Here is a 16,002-nt window from a genome sequence, read left to right as displayed (position 1 = left end):
ATTAGTGAATGCGTGTGGGTGAGAGAGATAAGTGAATATGGGTGTATGGTAGCAGGTGCAGCCTAGTGTCAGATGTAAGACGGGCAATGTCAGTGGTATAGTTAGAGCAGATTTTAAGCCCCCTAATATTTCCTGGTTAATTATTTGTGAAAGTGAGTCAGAATCCTGTGAAGTCCCCGACTCTAACTCAGAGTTGAAGATGTATTTAGGACGGTTCCAGTTCAGGGCAATTACCCATCAGAAGTTTAAACCAGACAATTTATGCACAGTTAATGTGTCAGTGGATTCAGATACACATTTTTAGATAACACTGGTGTAATGACTGTTTGAAGATCTGGGCTATAATTCTTGAGCTATATGATGGATTTTAATTGGATAATTCCCCAGTCTAGAATTAGGAATTATGTGTTGGAGTTCAGGAGAAATGTTGTTCAGAGTTGTGAATCTTTGAATATCTGCAGTGGACCATTCCAGTCACTAATTTCAACAAAGAGATGGGCAAAATGTTTGGATATCAGGCGATTTAAAAAAAAATCAGAGGATTATAGGGATAATTCAGGCATAGAATGCTGAGTAGAAGATCAACCATGATATTAATGAATGACTGTACTCAGCCCACTGCAGCTCCCTGTTTCTCTGATACTGGTACACTGGGTGAGATGCCTTCCTGTGTTGCAAACTTTTATGGTTCTGTAAGTAATAACAAAAGTAATTGTCTAGAGAGAAACATTTAGTAATCTGAAAACCCATTTCACTGAAGTTAATTTCTCCAACTCTTATTTACCCAACAAAAAAAGTACAAAGCTACATGCTTGATGAATACATTGTTTTCACTGTTGAATACAGCTTTAAACTTGCAAGATTACAACTGCATAAATGATACATATGTTATTTTTGAATGCACCATATTTTAATCTTTTTCAAATTGCAAATTTCTGTTGTAAACTTGTTACGATTTTGTTGAACATTGGTAATTATTTCCACTGTAATCTACAAATCTATGTTCTTAGCTATCTCAGTAACAATCGAATAAGCATTTTGGAACCTGGCACATTTGATAATTTGTCAAGCACCTTACAAGTTCTTCGACTGAGCAAAAATCGGATTTCACATCTACCTGTCAAGATTTTCAAGTTGCCACATTTGCTGCATCTGTGAGTATAAACCCTGATAAAATTTTCATTATTTTGTGTATCCTGGTTTGGTTGTACTTGTCAATTGTTTCAGAATCATTTTTCACTCTTGCAGATTCACTGGATAAATAACTGATATGCTTAATGTAATTGTTCAGCATTTATTTAAATGCAATGTATATTGCAAATATAATTGATCTCTAACTTACAAGTAAGTGTTATAGGTCTCCTCTTTAATGAGTGGAAAAAAATCTTTTCATTTAAAATTTCCTGTACTACTTACTATTTATAAGATCTGAATTTTAGTTCCATATTTAATGCAAACTTAAACTATTTAATTTTGATGTTAAATTCAGCATTGTCATGATATTCCTCCAGCATTACTGTGAAGTCATAGCGATTGGATGTAAGCTAGTGTTCATATTGTTCTGTTGCTACTATGTATAGTACAAATGTAATAGAAAGTTCAGTATCGATCTAATTTTCAATGGTTACCTTTATTGCTTAGATTACTGGTACCTCCTACAATTTAATTTTATATTTCTCCAACTGTTGGGATGCACTGGAATTGCACAGAATCTCTGTGCATGAAGTGTAATTAGCGTTTCATATATGCATAGAATTGTTTTACCATTGTCCATTGTTATGCAGTTTATTTGCTGCACATCATTTTGATAAGTCTTGACTGAATCCTAATCTAATTTTTGTTAGTATCAATGGATTCCAGACTAAATAAAATCACGCACTCAACTAACATATCAATGACAAATATTGAACAACTTAGCCCACAGCTGTTGTAGTTTAGAAAGGTTGGAAGGAGAAACCTGTGAGTTTGATATTGGTAGTGTGTAGATTATTGGAGGTCATTCTGAAAGCTAGGATTTACATGCATTTGGAGAGACAGGTCTGATTGAAGATAGTCAGCATGACTTTGTATTAGGGAAATCATCACTCAAACAAGATTGAGTTTTTTTTGAGGAAGTAACCAAAAATATTGATGAGAGCAAAGCAGTGGACGTTGTTTAGATGGACTTTAGTAAGGTCTTTGGTAAGGTTCCACGTGGTAGACTAATTTAGTAAAGTTTAAATCCTACATGATTCAGGGAGAACTTGCTAATTGGATACAAAATTGGCTAAATGGTAAAGTGTTCGTAGAGTTTTTTTCAAACTGGAGGCTTGTGACCAGTGGTGTTCCGTAGGAATTAATACTGGTCCACTTTTGTTTTCATTCACATGGTTTGTATAAATGACAAATTTAGGAGACACGGTTAGTGAGTTTGCGGATGACTCCAAAATTGACAATATGGTGGATAGTAAAGAAAGTGCTTCATAATCTCAGATAAATCTGATCAGTTGGTCCACTGGGGTGAGGAATGGCAGATTGCATTTAATTTGAACAAAGAGGAGATATTGCATTTTGGCAAGACAAACAAGAGCAGGACTTATATCATTAATGTTAGAGCCCTGGGTAATATTGTAGAACAGATAAACTAAGGGTTTCAAATTAAGGGATAGAAATTTACGTCACATGGTTGGTTAAGGGTGGTTAAGAAGGTGTTTAGCGCGCTTGCCTTCATTGCTCAGACCTTTGAGTATAGGAGTTGGGATGTCATGTTGAGGTCTTATAGGATGTTGATGAGGCCTCTTCTGGTACTGTGTACAGTTCAGCTCAGTCTACTATAGGAGGGTATTCTTAAATTGGAGAGGGTTCAGAAAAGATTTACCAGGATGTTACTAGGAATACAAGGTTTGAGTTGGGCTGGGACTTTTGTCACTGGAGGATCGGAGGTTGAGGGGTGCATTGAGAGAGTTATAAAATCATGAAAGGCCTAGATAAGGTGAATAGTGAGGGTCTTTTCCCGAGGGTGGGGGAGTTCAAAATTCGGAGCATATTCTTAGTGTGAGAGAAAGATTTGAAAAGGGCATGAGGGGCAACTTTTTTTACACAGTGGTTCATTTGTGGAATGAACTGCCAGAGGAAGTGGTGAATGAAGGTAAAGTTCAAAAGGTATTTGGATAAGTACATAAATGGGAATGGTTTGGAGGGATATTTGGGGCCAAATGTGGGCAAGTGAGACTAGTTTGGTTTTGGAACGTGATCAGCATGGAGTACTTCTACCGAAATGTCTAGTTCCATGCTGTGAGACACTGATCAGAAGTGATCTTATTGAAACATGTAAGTTTCTGAATGGACTTACTAGGCTAAAGAACCATTGGATGTTTCCTCTTGTGGGAGAGACCAGAAATAGATGACACAGTTTATAAGTAAGAGATCTTAGTCTAATGATAGAGAGAAAAGGGAAAATATTTATCAAAGGTAGAGCAGGTTCAAAATTCCAACTGCTATATTCCTGCTGTCAAGTCCTACGTGATCTCTACCTTACTTGGAAATTAAGACCATAAGACATGAGACCATAAGACACAGGAGTGGAAGTAAGGCCATTCGGCCCATCGAGTCCACTCCGCCATTCAATCATGGCTGATGGGCATTTCAAGTCCACTTACCTGCATTCTCCCCAACCTTTAATTCCTCGTAACATCAAGAATCTATCAATCTCTGCCTTGAAGACAATTAGCGTCCCGGCCTCCACTGCACTCTGCGGCAATGAATTCCACAGGCCCACCACTCTCTTGCTGAAGAAATGTCTCCGCATTTCTGTTCTGAATTGACCCCCTGTAATTCGAAGGCTGTGTCCACATTCCTAGTCTCCTTGCCTAACGGAAACAATTTCCTAGCGTCCACCCTTTCCAAGCCATGTATTATCTTGTAAGTTTCTATTTACTCTCCCCTTAATCTTCTAAACTCCAATGAATACAATCCCAGGATCTTCAGCCGTTCCTCTTATGTTAGACCAACCATTCCAGGGATCATCTGTGTAAATCTCCGCTGGACACGTTCCAGTGCCAGTATGTCCTTCCTGAGGTGTGGGGACCAAAACTGGACACAGTACTCCAAATGGGGCCTAACCAGAGCTTTATAAAGTCTCAGTAGCACAACGGTGCTTTTATATTCCAACCCTCTTGAGATAAATGACAACGTTGCATTTGCTTTCTTAATCACGGACTCAACCTGCATGTTTACCTTTAGAGAATCCTCGACTAGCACTCCCAGATCCTTTTGAACTTTTGGCTTTATGAATTTTCTCACCGTTTAGAAAGTAGTCTATGCTTTTATTCTTTTTTTTCCAAAGTGCACGACCTCGCATTTGCTCACCTTGAATTCCATCAGCCATTTCCTGGACCACTCTCCTAAACTGTCTAGATCCTTTTGCAGCCTCCCCACTTCCCCTGTCCACCTAACTTCGTATCATCGGCAAACTTCACTAGAATGCTCCCAGTCCCTTCACCCAGATCATTAATATATAATATGAACAGCTGCAGCCCCAACACTGAACCCTGCGGGACACCGCTTGTCACCGGCTGCCATTCAGAAAAAGAACCTTTTATCCCAACTCTCTGCCTTCTGTCAGACAGCCAATCCTCAATCCATTCCAGTAGCTCACCTCGAACACCATGGGCCCTCACCTTGCTCAGCAGCCTCCCGTGTGGCACCTTATCAAAGGCCTTTTGGAAGTCTAGATAGACCACATCCGCTGGGTTTCCCTGGTCTTACCTACTTGTCACCTTTTATTTATCTGCATAGGTAGTGGGTTGCATATCTGGCTTAATTTTACTATATAACTACTTACTTTTCTGCCAAAAGTGGTATTTGTATATCATATCTCCCTTTTGCATTATTTTTATCTCCTATTAACATTTTTTGTGTGAAATAAAAACATTAATGATGGATCAGATTAGAGGCAGTCCAATTCATCCATGTTGACCAGATATCCTAAATAAATTGATAAATCCTAATAGAATGATCCTAAATAAAATCCTAAATAGATTGATAAATTCTTGATGTCACAAGGAATTAAGGGCTACGGGGAGAATGCTGGTAAGTGGAATTGAAATGCCCATCAGCCATGATTGAATGGCGGAGTGGACTCGATGGGCCAAATGGTCTTACTTCCAATTCCTATACTCAGTGCACTGACCAATAAAAGTACGTCTGCCCATCGTCACCTTCACTATCTTATCTACCTGCAACTCTGCTTTCAACGACCTCCACTATGAACCTCCACTTCAAGGTCTCTTTGTTCAGCAACACTCCCAGGATCTTACCATTAATTGTACCAGTCCTGCCCTGATTTCCCTTTCCAAAATGCAACACCTCACATTTATCTAGATTAAACTCCATCTGCCACTTCTCAGCCCCATTGGCCCATCTGATTAAGATCCCATTGTACTTTGAAGTAACTTTCTTCGCTGTCCACTACACCAATTTTGGTGTCATCTACAAACTTACTAACCATACCTCCTATGTTTGTATCCAAATTATTTATAGATTATTGAAACATTTGTATTTCTCGATTGGTGCAAACAGGAATCTATGACTTTCTGTTCTCTGAAGCAAAGCTAGGTAAATCTATAGTAAGACTTTTTAAAAAATTTTGTTGAATTCATTTGGTGCAGATATTCCAAAATGATGATCTGAGCAATGTTCTCTTGCTGTTATTATTGACGTGACAAATGGAATTATGAATAGTAGTTGTTTGTGATTGATATAAACTTAGATTTGTGGGACTACATTTTTCATCACAAAGAACAAGACCTGACTCGCATTTGTTTCACGCAATTTGTCGAATTACTGCTGAAATTAATGTTAGCCTTAAGAATAAAGATCATTGGGTTGCTTCGCATGACTGCTTTCTATGACTTATGAAATTTGCAGCTACCAGATGGTAGAGCAGACAGTGCCTCCATAATTTTTAAACTGTTTTTTCGTGGGATTTGACTGTTGCTGGCATGCCCAAGAATTTATTTCCAACCCTAATTGTCTTGAACTGAGTGACTTGCTATGATAATTCAGAGGGTAGTTAAGATCAGCCTCTTTGCTGTGGATCTGAAGTCATATGTCATCCAGATTTCCTTCCTTTTTTAAGGACAGTCGTACCAAGACACGTTTTCATCACAATTAATAGGTTTCATGGTCATCATTACTGAAACTAGCTTTATTAATTAAATGTAAATTCTACTATCTGCCTTGGTGGACTTTCAATTCCATAAGCTCACTGAATTGTTATGGCACAGGAGGAAGCCATTTGGCCTTTTAAGCCTGCACATGTCCTGTTACTGAGTGCCAATTTCCTGTCTTTTCCCTGTAACTCTGCATATGGCAGATGTTGTGGATTACAAGTCTAGTGACATGTGCTGTGTCAGTTGGGGATGACATAACAGTGACATACTGGTGTGGCAAAGCAAAGACAAACCTCTGGTATGTTTTGAATTCTGGACTGAATCTAAATATTTGGCAGTCTCAACATAAGCATATTCAATTTGCACCAGGTCTTGTTGACTAGTTTTGTTCTGAAAACTTTAAATTTTGGAAATCAAACACACTATACTTTTCACTTTCATCATTTCAACACATTTGGAATTTGGATCAGTTAATTTGGGAGCTGCCTATTTTTAATACTAGCAGAAATGAGAGAACAATTGCAAGTGAAAGCAGACTTGAGGAAAAGTTTTTGCATCATTTATGTTCCAGAGAACTGAACCGAAACAGGATACGTCTCATCGATGGGCTAACATTCCATGGATTAGACAGCTTAGAAGTGCTTAAATTACAGAGAAATAACATCAGCAAACTCATGGATGGTGCCTTTTGGGGTCTTGCCAGGATGCAAATTTTGTAAGTTATGTTTACAAAATGATATCTCAGATATGAGGATTCTAGAAGGTCATCTGTTGCCAAAATGCACTATGTTGCAGGATTCTGCATTGTTATAAAATCATTACAGCACAGAAAGGTTCATCACGTTGAGTTCATGAAGACTGTAGGTGGACAAGCCAATCAATCATTTGCATTTCTACCCCTGCCACCCTAATGTTCTGTCCCTGTAGTCCCTATTTTGTTCATCTTCCTTCTATCTTGTTACTTCCCATATGCACTCTCCTGATATGTGACTGTAACAACAGGCCATCAAACTTGTACGTTCAATATGTGGTATTGTAGGCTGTTATTCTAATGCCTAAATGTATTTCCATCTTTTGCTCCATTTATATTTATCATATGCTGAAGTGAATCTGGACAGTGGAAGGTGTCATTACCTTCTGAGTTTACCCTGAAATAGCATATTGCGCAATGTTATAATGCTATTAAAAAAACGCAATTCAAACTTTAGCAGATGTCTGAATTTTCTATCTGTCCCAGTGATTAGCTGATTGATGGGGATTCTAAAGCTTTTTGATTTTGTAGATTTGTCGACTTTGTTGGTCACATCATTGGTTACTTTGGTGTGAAAATTTGAATTGTAGTCGGTTTTAACAAATGTAGTATTTGTAATGCATTTCATTAGAAGTAAGGTATGAATTAATTTCTTGTGGTCCTATTCTTGGTTGAAGGTAGCATAACTTGCATATTTATCTTTTCTAGACATTTGGACAATAATGTCTTGAATGAAGTGAAAAGTGGCTGGCTTTACGGATTGTCTTCTCTGCAGCAGCTTTTTCTGAACTACAATACTATCTCTCGAATACATCCTGATGCCTGGGGATTCTGCCAGAAGTTAGTGGAATTGTAAGTGCCCCCCAATAGCACTTGTGAAATTAGAGCAATGGATTCACATATATTTGAGAATGATGTCACTGATGTAATTGTGACAAAGTGAGAACACATTCCGAGATGGTTGTAGAAGCAGCATTGTATTAACTTCATATGCAGAGCATAATTTAATAGTGTTACAATACCTATGACTACACCGGAGTTATGAAGTAGCACAGCAGATAAAGACAATCAACTCTTGTAATATTCTGGTACGTGGACAAATGAAACTTGGAATAAGGACAAACTTGATTGTGATGTGAATGTTCGATTCCCAACCCCATCCCAAAGCATTAAACACCTCTAAAGCTGTGCAGAGTAATTTAGTTATTAGAGTAATAGTCATAGTGATGTATAGCATGGAAACAGACCCTTCGGTCCAACTCGTCCATGTCGATCAGATATCCCAACCCAATCTAGTCCCTCCTGCCAGCACCCGACCCATATCCCTCCAAACCCTTCCTATTCATATACCCATCCAAATGCCTCTTAAATGTTGCAATTGTACTAGCCTCCACTTCCTCTGGCAACTCATTCCATACATGTACCACCCTCTGACTGAAAACGTTGTCCCATAGGTCTCTTTTATATCTTTCCCCTCTCACCCTAAACCTATGCCCTCTAGTTCTGGACTCCCCAACCCCAGGGAAAAGACTTTGTCTATTTATCCTATCCATGCCCCTTATGACTTTATGAACCTCTACAAGGTCATCCTGTGGCCTCTGACGCTACAGGGAAAACAGCTCTAGTCTATTCAACCTCTCTCTATAGCTCAAATCCTCCAACCCTGGCAACATCCTTGTAGATCTTTTCTGAACCCTTTCAAGTTCCACAATATCTTTCCAATAGGAAGGACACTAGAATTGCATGCAATATTCCAAACGTGGCCTAACCAATGTCCTGTACAGCGCAACATGACCTCCCAACTCCTGTACTCTATACTCTGACCAATAAAGGAAAGCATACCAAATGCCGCCTTCACTATCCTATCTACCTGCAACTCTACTTTCAAGGAACTATGAACCTGCACTCCAAGGTCTCTTTGTTCAGCAACACTCCCTAGGACCTTACCATTAAGTGTATAAGTCCTGCTCAGATTTGCTTTCCCAAAATGCAGCACCTTGCATTTATCTAGATAGAGTTTAATCTGCCACTTCTCAGTCCATTGGCCCATCTGATCAAGATCCTGTTGTAATCTAAGGTGACCTTTTTCACTATCCACTACACCTCCAATTTTGGTGTCATCAGCAAACCTACTAACTAAACCTCTTATGCTCGCAATCAAATCATTTATATAAATGATGAAAAGTAGTGGACCCAGCACTGATCCTTGTGGCACTGCACTAGTCACAGGCCTCCAGTCTGAAAATCAACCCTCCACCCCCACCCTCTGTCTTCTACCTTTGAGCCACTTCTGTATCCAAATGGCGAATTATCCCTGTGTTCCCTGAGATCTAACGTTGCTCACCAGCCTCCCATGGGGAAGCTTGTCGAATGCATTACTGAAGTCCATTGTTTAGTTTTAGTTTGTTTTAAAGTTGTAGTTGCAAAATCTATAACACACGGCAAACAATTCATTGTGGAGGATGTGAAAACCTCTTCTTGAAAGAGTTCAATCATATGGATGCTAAGTTTAAATGCATTTTACAGTAAGTTTGACGAAAACTTATTTTTGCAGTTAGCACATTTATATTTGCTTGTTTGTTACTTCATTCAATTCGAACGAAGCTAAACCTGTTGGATATATGTAAACTTTCACATTGAGATTCTAGATTTTCCAGCACTCATGAGTTGAACAGAATTGAATTCCAGCTGACTATTGGTTGTTCTGTTTTCATTCTAGTCAATTTGATTGCTCCCTGTTCTTTCCACAAAGGTTAGTGGGACGAAGTAATTTGAAAACCTTTTACTTGAAGGACTACTCATTTGGAATGAAAGACAGCAAGCATGATGTACATTAGAGGGAGATCTTTGAGGGTTTAAATTAATTAGGAATAACATGGGGGAGATTGTGCACTTGGGTACAGAATAATTGAGGGTAAGTGCATAAGTTACAAGATGTTTTGTATGTTTCAGTCACCACTGAAACATGTTAAGTTAGCTTTGCTTAGATGTGGATGGAAGAAAATAAATGGAATAATTAAAGTTGTGTAATTAATGTTATTTTGACTTGTCACAGTTATACAAATAGGTTGGTGTAAAGTAGTTTTCTGTTTTACTTTAATAAGAGTGTACAGAATGACTGTACGTATGTCTTATTTGATTTTATTTGTTGCTGGGTGGGAGATTATCTTTTAGCTAGTTTTCTGCGTTTTAGGGTAGTCTTCTGCCTGACTTTCCATTGGTAGTAATACTTCAGTAAATATTTTCTAAAAGTTTGTTTTTTCAAAATTTTACTTTCATTGAAATTGTAACATTGGTTATAGGTTAGTAGATAGAATATGAATATCCTGAAAACAAAAAATTGCTTTTCCTCAGTTTGGCATCAAAATTACATTCTCATTTGAAAAAATAACGAGTTAATTCTGGTAACAAGTGATATTAATTCTGAATTTAAATGGGAGATCTGTTGATCTTTGCAGTTTTTCTTTCAGTTCATCTAATACCTAAAATATCCTATTTTACTCCTTGGATTGCTTGACAGAAATTAAAATTTTAGTATTCAGTCAATACATTTTGATGGATGATTGGTATGTATTTGTGTTCGTTAGGATTCCAAGAGCATTTTTGAGATTTTTCAAATAAATGAAGAGCTTCATACTATTGCATAATATATCTCATCTACCTCTTGGGTTAAAGGGATCAAAGAGTATGAGGAGAAAGCAGAAACAGGAAACTGATTTGGATGCTCAACCATAATCATTTTGTTTCTGTTTAACATCTCTTTAACCCACTATCAGCTTTCATAATGTTAACCCAAGGTCACAAATATGCTTTTTACAAACTGTTAGCTGACAATCCTATATTTTTGGTGCGCATTTCAGAAAAATTCCAGCTGGGATTTCATAGTTACAGATTAAAAATCCCATGATATTGCCTCACTAAGTAAAATGTTTAGTAAACAGAAATAATGTTGATTTGTATACAAATAAGTGCAAATCAGGCTGTCCTCTAAACTTGAATGCGGATTGAGTCACAAATTAAATTTGATCTGAAATCCACAGAAGGTTGACATATATGCAGGTCGATACACATGGATGCTTTACATTTGCGTGCAGTGTACCATAGCTGTTTGTTTTCCCCCCTGTTTTCTGTTTTCTTTATCTGGATTGTATAGGACAAGGGATGAAAGTTGTTTTAATTTTCCCTCTGCCCACTGTGGCCAGTTTGATGTGATTTTTGTTTAACACTTTAGATAATTGAATCGAGATTTGTTTTTTTCCTTACTGCCACCCTGGTGGCTCAGCTGGTTAAGGCAATGAAGAGCTGAGTTCAGTAAAATAAGGTGAGAATGCTTGAACTGCAATTCATCTTGGGCATTGCACTACCATAATCTCTAAAGAAAATGCTGAAATGAGGTCAGTATTGGACTGACCCCACTGTTTGATTCAGAGTTTGCTAGGTTAAGGGTTGCATATTATCGATCTGAAGGTCAGAATACTTGTGGAAATGCACTGTAGCAAGATTTCAGCAACAGGTAAAAGGTAAAGATTGCTTGGTGAGGGGAGAAGGAAGGGTCAATGCATTATTTCTGTGTCAAAGGTAAAGCTGGCTCTGTATGCAAAATAGCTATTAACTAATTATATATTTTATTAATTTTTCTAAGTCTTATGATTTTTCTTCTCAGAAATCTTTCTCACAATAATCTGATCAGGTTGGATGAGGGAAGCCTAACAGGACTAAGCGGGCTCCAGATTCTTCGCTTAAGTCACAACAGTATAAGCCATATTGCTGATGGGACCTTTAAAGGACTTCGAACTCTACGAGTATTGTACGTATTGAAATTTGCTATATAGTGAGACATAAACAAGTTTGATTTCAATTTGGATAATTTGCTGTAACAATTTAGAACATGCACTACTGTGACTGATTTTTCATAATAAGTTAGATATACTGAATCCTCTGTTCTCATTTAAATCAAAATGGTTACATCAAATCATTTCTCTTTTAACATGTGTTTAATAATAGCCTTGTGAAAACTGTTTATGTCAACCTTGGTAGTAAGCCACTGGAGTGACTTGTTACTAGAAATTAGTCTGATAGCATGCTGAACATCTGGTTAGTGCTCAGTTAGTTCATGTAAACAATTCCTTTACACTTTCTTGCAAATTAGAGATTTTCCTAATTGAATCAATATTTTTCCCTCATTTGTTAACACCGAAATGAAACCAACAGTCATTCCTGTAATTTACTGGTGGCGAGATCTTATTATATACATATTGGCTGCCACGTTTTCCTACTCTGCCGTATTTATTCTGGTGTTGTCAATGTTACTAACTCCGATGTACTTTTGGACATTCTGAGGTTGTCAAAGAATTATACAAGTGTAAGTATTTTATATTGTTGGTGTTTTAAGGGCATTTGTGAATCAAGGCTGTTACTGGTCATCGGATAAGTAGATATTTGTGATTTATTCAGTTTATTGCTACATTAATGAAATAATTCATGTTTTTTTTGTATTTGTATTAAACAAAGGGATTGAGTAAATCTAATCTTGTGCAATAATGCCCCAAATTATGTATAGTTGAATGAAATTGCAAAGATCTTGTGGCTTTCTGTGTTAGACATTTCTTGAGATTTTAAATGCTGAATTGTATGTGTATATGCTTTCTTTGAAAAGCATCTGGGGAAACCATGCTTTTAAAGTATTTGTTTTCACATTTTGTAGTTAAGCAATTGACATTTACTCAGCTTGTGTGCAAATGTATACAGTAGCTATCTATTTCTACAGGAGAGGTCTATAACCTTTTAGTTTGATGCTTCTGGTTTAAAGTTTAACAATCATAACACTATAAAAATGTTTGCTGAAAAGTTAGACTATTTCATTGACCAGTGTAAAGTTTTTCTTGACTTTTAACTCCCTTCCACCTTTCCTGCTACAATAAGAAATCCACCTACAGTACTTGTTAGCTTTTGCAAACTGCTTCTGTGCCATCTGCTTCTTCCTGGTTTAGCACAGATCAGTTAATGTAGAAATAGCAAATGACACATTACTCAATTGCTATGCACAACTTTTTCAATTGTAAGTATTTTATCAGGTAAATATAAGAGAAATAGCAGTGGAAACAAATTGTAATGTAGCTTCAAAAATTTTTAAAAAAGGTATTAAGTGGGACAGCAAAGGTTAGCAGCCTGAAAAACTAAATTATGAACCTCCACATCTAACTGCTTTTAATTGCCTACTAACTTTTAAATAGTGGCTCCTGATCAGAAAATATCAAACAAACATTTTTATTATTATCAAATTCAGCTGTGTAAGTTTATGGGTAAAATGTTCTGATCCAAAAATTACGTATTTTACATATCTTTTTCTAATAGGCAACTGTTAGTCTATATCAGTGCTGTCTGCTCGAGACAGAACTGTACAGTGTGTTAGGTGTATTGAGGAAAGAGACTTCATAATATGATTATTGCAGATCCTGTATATGAATTATCTCTATTGTTCTTACCAATTTTCATTGCACTGAGAATCGGAACAAAAAGCTGTTTTTAAACTATGTTCACTTTTAATATAGATTCATTATACTTTAAACAAGTTTAGTGCCTTGTGTAAGTATTATTTCCCAATGTTCTGTGTTAATCCTGAAATCTTAATATAGTAATTTGTTTAGAAGAGATAAATTTGGTAATAAATATATATAGAAAATATCATATAATAAAACATCAATTTACAATTTATTTTGAGGATACATTAATTTCTACAATTATGATTTTATTCACTTGTTTATCATTTACTATGGTAGAAGTTACTTTGCTGTCAATTTCAAAACTGATTTTCAGATTGGGGAAATTAGCTTTCTTGCTCCTAAACTTATAAAGTAGGTGCCATGCAGTGGTTTCAGTTATCCTCCAGGAGTGGAATATTTCTGATTTTTGCTAAATTTCAGTAAGCAACCAAATGCAAGAAAACTTTCAGATCTCCAAGTTTCCTAATCTCCAGTCACATAGTGTTGGCAGTAATTGTGAAAGGGTATGATCATTAAATGTATCATTTCTTTACAGTTGTAAATCAATAGTAAGTATTGCAAATATGATATTCAATTATTCAAAGTATGCTGAAAACATGACTAAAAATTGGCAGCTCAGTCACGGAATTTTAAAAAAATGAGTACTTACTTTTCTTTTTCTTGGGAATAGATTAATTGTTGATAGCTTAAAAAACCTAATGTTGAATTTTAAAGATCTGCTTTAGTTTTTGGGCAGCTGCCAAATCTTGTTTAGTGATGAGTTTGTCAGTGAAAAGGAATTTACAAAGAACTTTCATGATCACCACATCTTCTTTATACCCAAACATAGAAGCAAAAGATTCTGGTTGCAAGAAGATATCCTGCAGAACTTAGTATTTCCTTGGAGCATTTTTGCTTTCAGAGGTTGATGTTTATATTTTGAACAATCCGTCTGACAGTGTGCTGCGGTTTTCTACTTGAATGCTGAGAATTCTAATTAAATGAAGCAGAGGCCCAATGGGTCCTGCACCTGGTGAAAGAGAAACGAGCATGCTTTAATTATGGTTCCATTGTTGCTGAGGATTGACGAGCCTTCAGTGGGTGTGAAACTGCTGAAATGCATAACTATTCAAATGGAGGTCAAGCCTTGAGGCCTTCACACAGCAATGATTAACAAGCCAACAGGCATTCAGGCCTAGCCAGCCAGAAAGAATAGGAAATTGCCAGTGAAGCTTGTAAGAGAAAGGAAGTAAATACAAAAAGAACTCAAATCAAAGGTTTTTCTACTCAGAACATTTTTTCTTTTACTTTACCCTCCTTTCTTTTCAATTAAAAGAAAAACATGCAATGAGCAAAGACATTGACGTTATATAGAATACAATGACATAGTCAATTTAAAACCCTATATTTAGAGAATAAATATCCAAAGATAGAATGCCCCTCTATTATGCTAGTATATACTTTCATCTCAAGGGAAACTGGCTGGTCAAGCTGAGAATCAAATTCTGCTTTAGAAAAGAAAAATATGCATTTAAACAGCACTTTTTCTGATGACTGGATATCTCAAAGCACTTTTCATTTAGTTAAGTACCTTTTTTGAAGTGTTGTTGTAGATAGTTATATGTAAGGTAAAACCAAATTTGAATTTTTTAATACATTAATTTCATTCATCTTCATGTTAAATATATTATTACTTCAGTGGGACAACAAGTACAATGTTGAAGTTTTCCGGTTGGTTCCAGCTTGCAAGACTTTGATACAAACTGAACGTATTATTCTCTTGACTGCATGCATTAACCTAGTAGATCCTGTGTGGCTAGTATCAAATCTTGCAATAGCTTTTGCTTCACTGCATTACTTCATACATTTTAAGCAAGAAAGATGACCTAAGATTTGTAGCATGTACACAATTCCATTTTAAAACACTCAATGTTTTTCAGTGGTGCTAAATATTTGTGTAAGTTTCAGTGCTGAAATTCTACCTAATGATTGGAGGGGCAAAATAAAAGCACAATTGGACAGAAAACTATTGGACCAAATCAGAAATTGCAGGAGAAACACAGCAGGTCTAAATAGCATGTTTTGGATCCAGTGACCTGAAGCATCAACTTTGCTTTTTATCCATAAGTGCTGCTGGATCTGCTGAGTTCCTCCAGTTTTTGTTTTTGTTTCAGATTTATAGCATCTCGAGTTATTTTGCTTTCTTTTTGTAGTCCATTGGACAATCTTATTCTCTTACAAAGTTTGCACTTGATTCCAGAACTGAACCACTGCACCTTAAGTCTATTCTTTTCTAAAACTTGACATAACTTTCCAGCAATTTAATACAGAAATGTAAACACCCTTTAAATAAAGAAATATTTCTGCAATTTTCTGTCTTTCATTGATATCCTTCAAATTGTCTGCTTTGTCCCACAGTCATGTGCATAACAATTTTTAAAAAAAATCTTGGGTCTACTTATCATTCTGTTAAGTTTTTATTTAAAGATTGAAACTTCTTCTCAACTGATCAGATTTATTATTACATTTATAGAAGCAGACAAATGGATAATTCAGTTTGTGCTGTAATAAACTGTCCAGTTCCTCTAAAATCCTAATTTTAATTATTTTTCAGTTT

At 36.4% G+C, this 16,002-nt stretch overlaps 1 protein-coding gene across 2 annotated transcripts in view; it reads left to right on the top strand.

The window, feature by feature from the left end:
- Positions 1-16,002, top strand: part of lrig1 (leucine-rich repeats and immunoglobulin-like domains 1) — a 117,759-nt gene that overhangs the window by 74,301 nt on the left and 27,456 nt on the right. For both annotated transcript variants that reach the window (XM_060835676.1, XM_060835675.1), the window contains exons 5-8: positions 1,011-1,154; positions 6,724-6,867; positions 7,612-7,755; positions 11,567-11,710. In XM_060835676.1, the coding sequence (XP_060691659.1) occupies positions 1,011-1,154; positions 6,724-6,867; positions 7,612-7,755; positions 11,567-11,710 (576 nt within the window). The remainder of the gene's footprint in view (positions 1-1,010; positions 1,155-6,723; positions 6,868-7,611; positions 7,756-11,566; positions 11,711-16,002) is intronic.

Source organism: Hemiscyllium ocellatum, chromosome 14 (genome assembly GCF_020745735.1).
Source record: "Hemiscyllium ocellatum isolate sHemOce1 chromosome 14, sHemOce1.pat.X.cur, whole genome shotgun sequence".
In the NCBI taxonomy this organism is placed as follows: Eukaryota; Metazoa; Chordata; class Chondrichthyes; order Orectolobiformes; family Hemiscylliidae; genus Hemiscyllium; species Hemiscyllium ocellatum.
The sequence above is the reverse complement of the archived record's forward strand: the minus strand, read 5'-3'. Positions and strand labels throughout refer to the sequence as shown.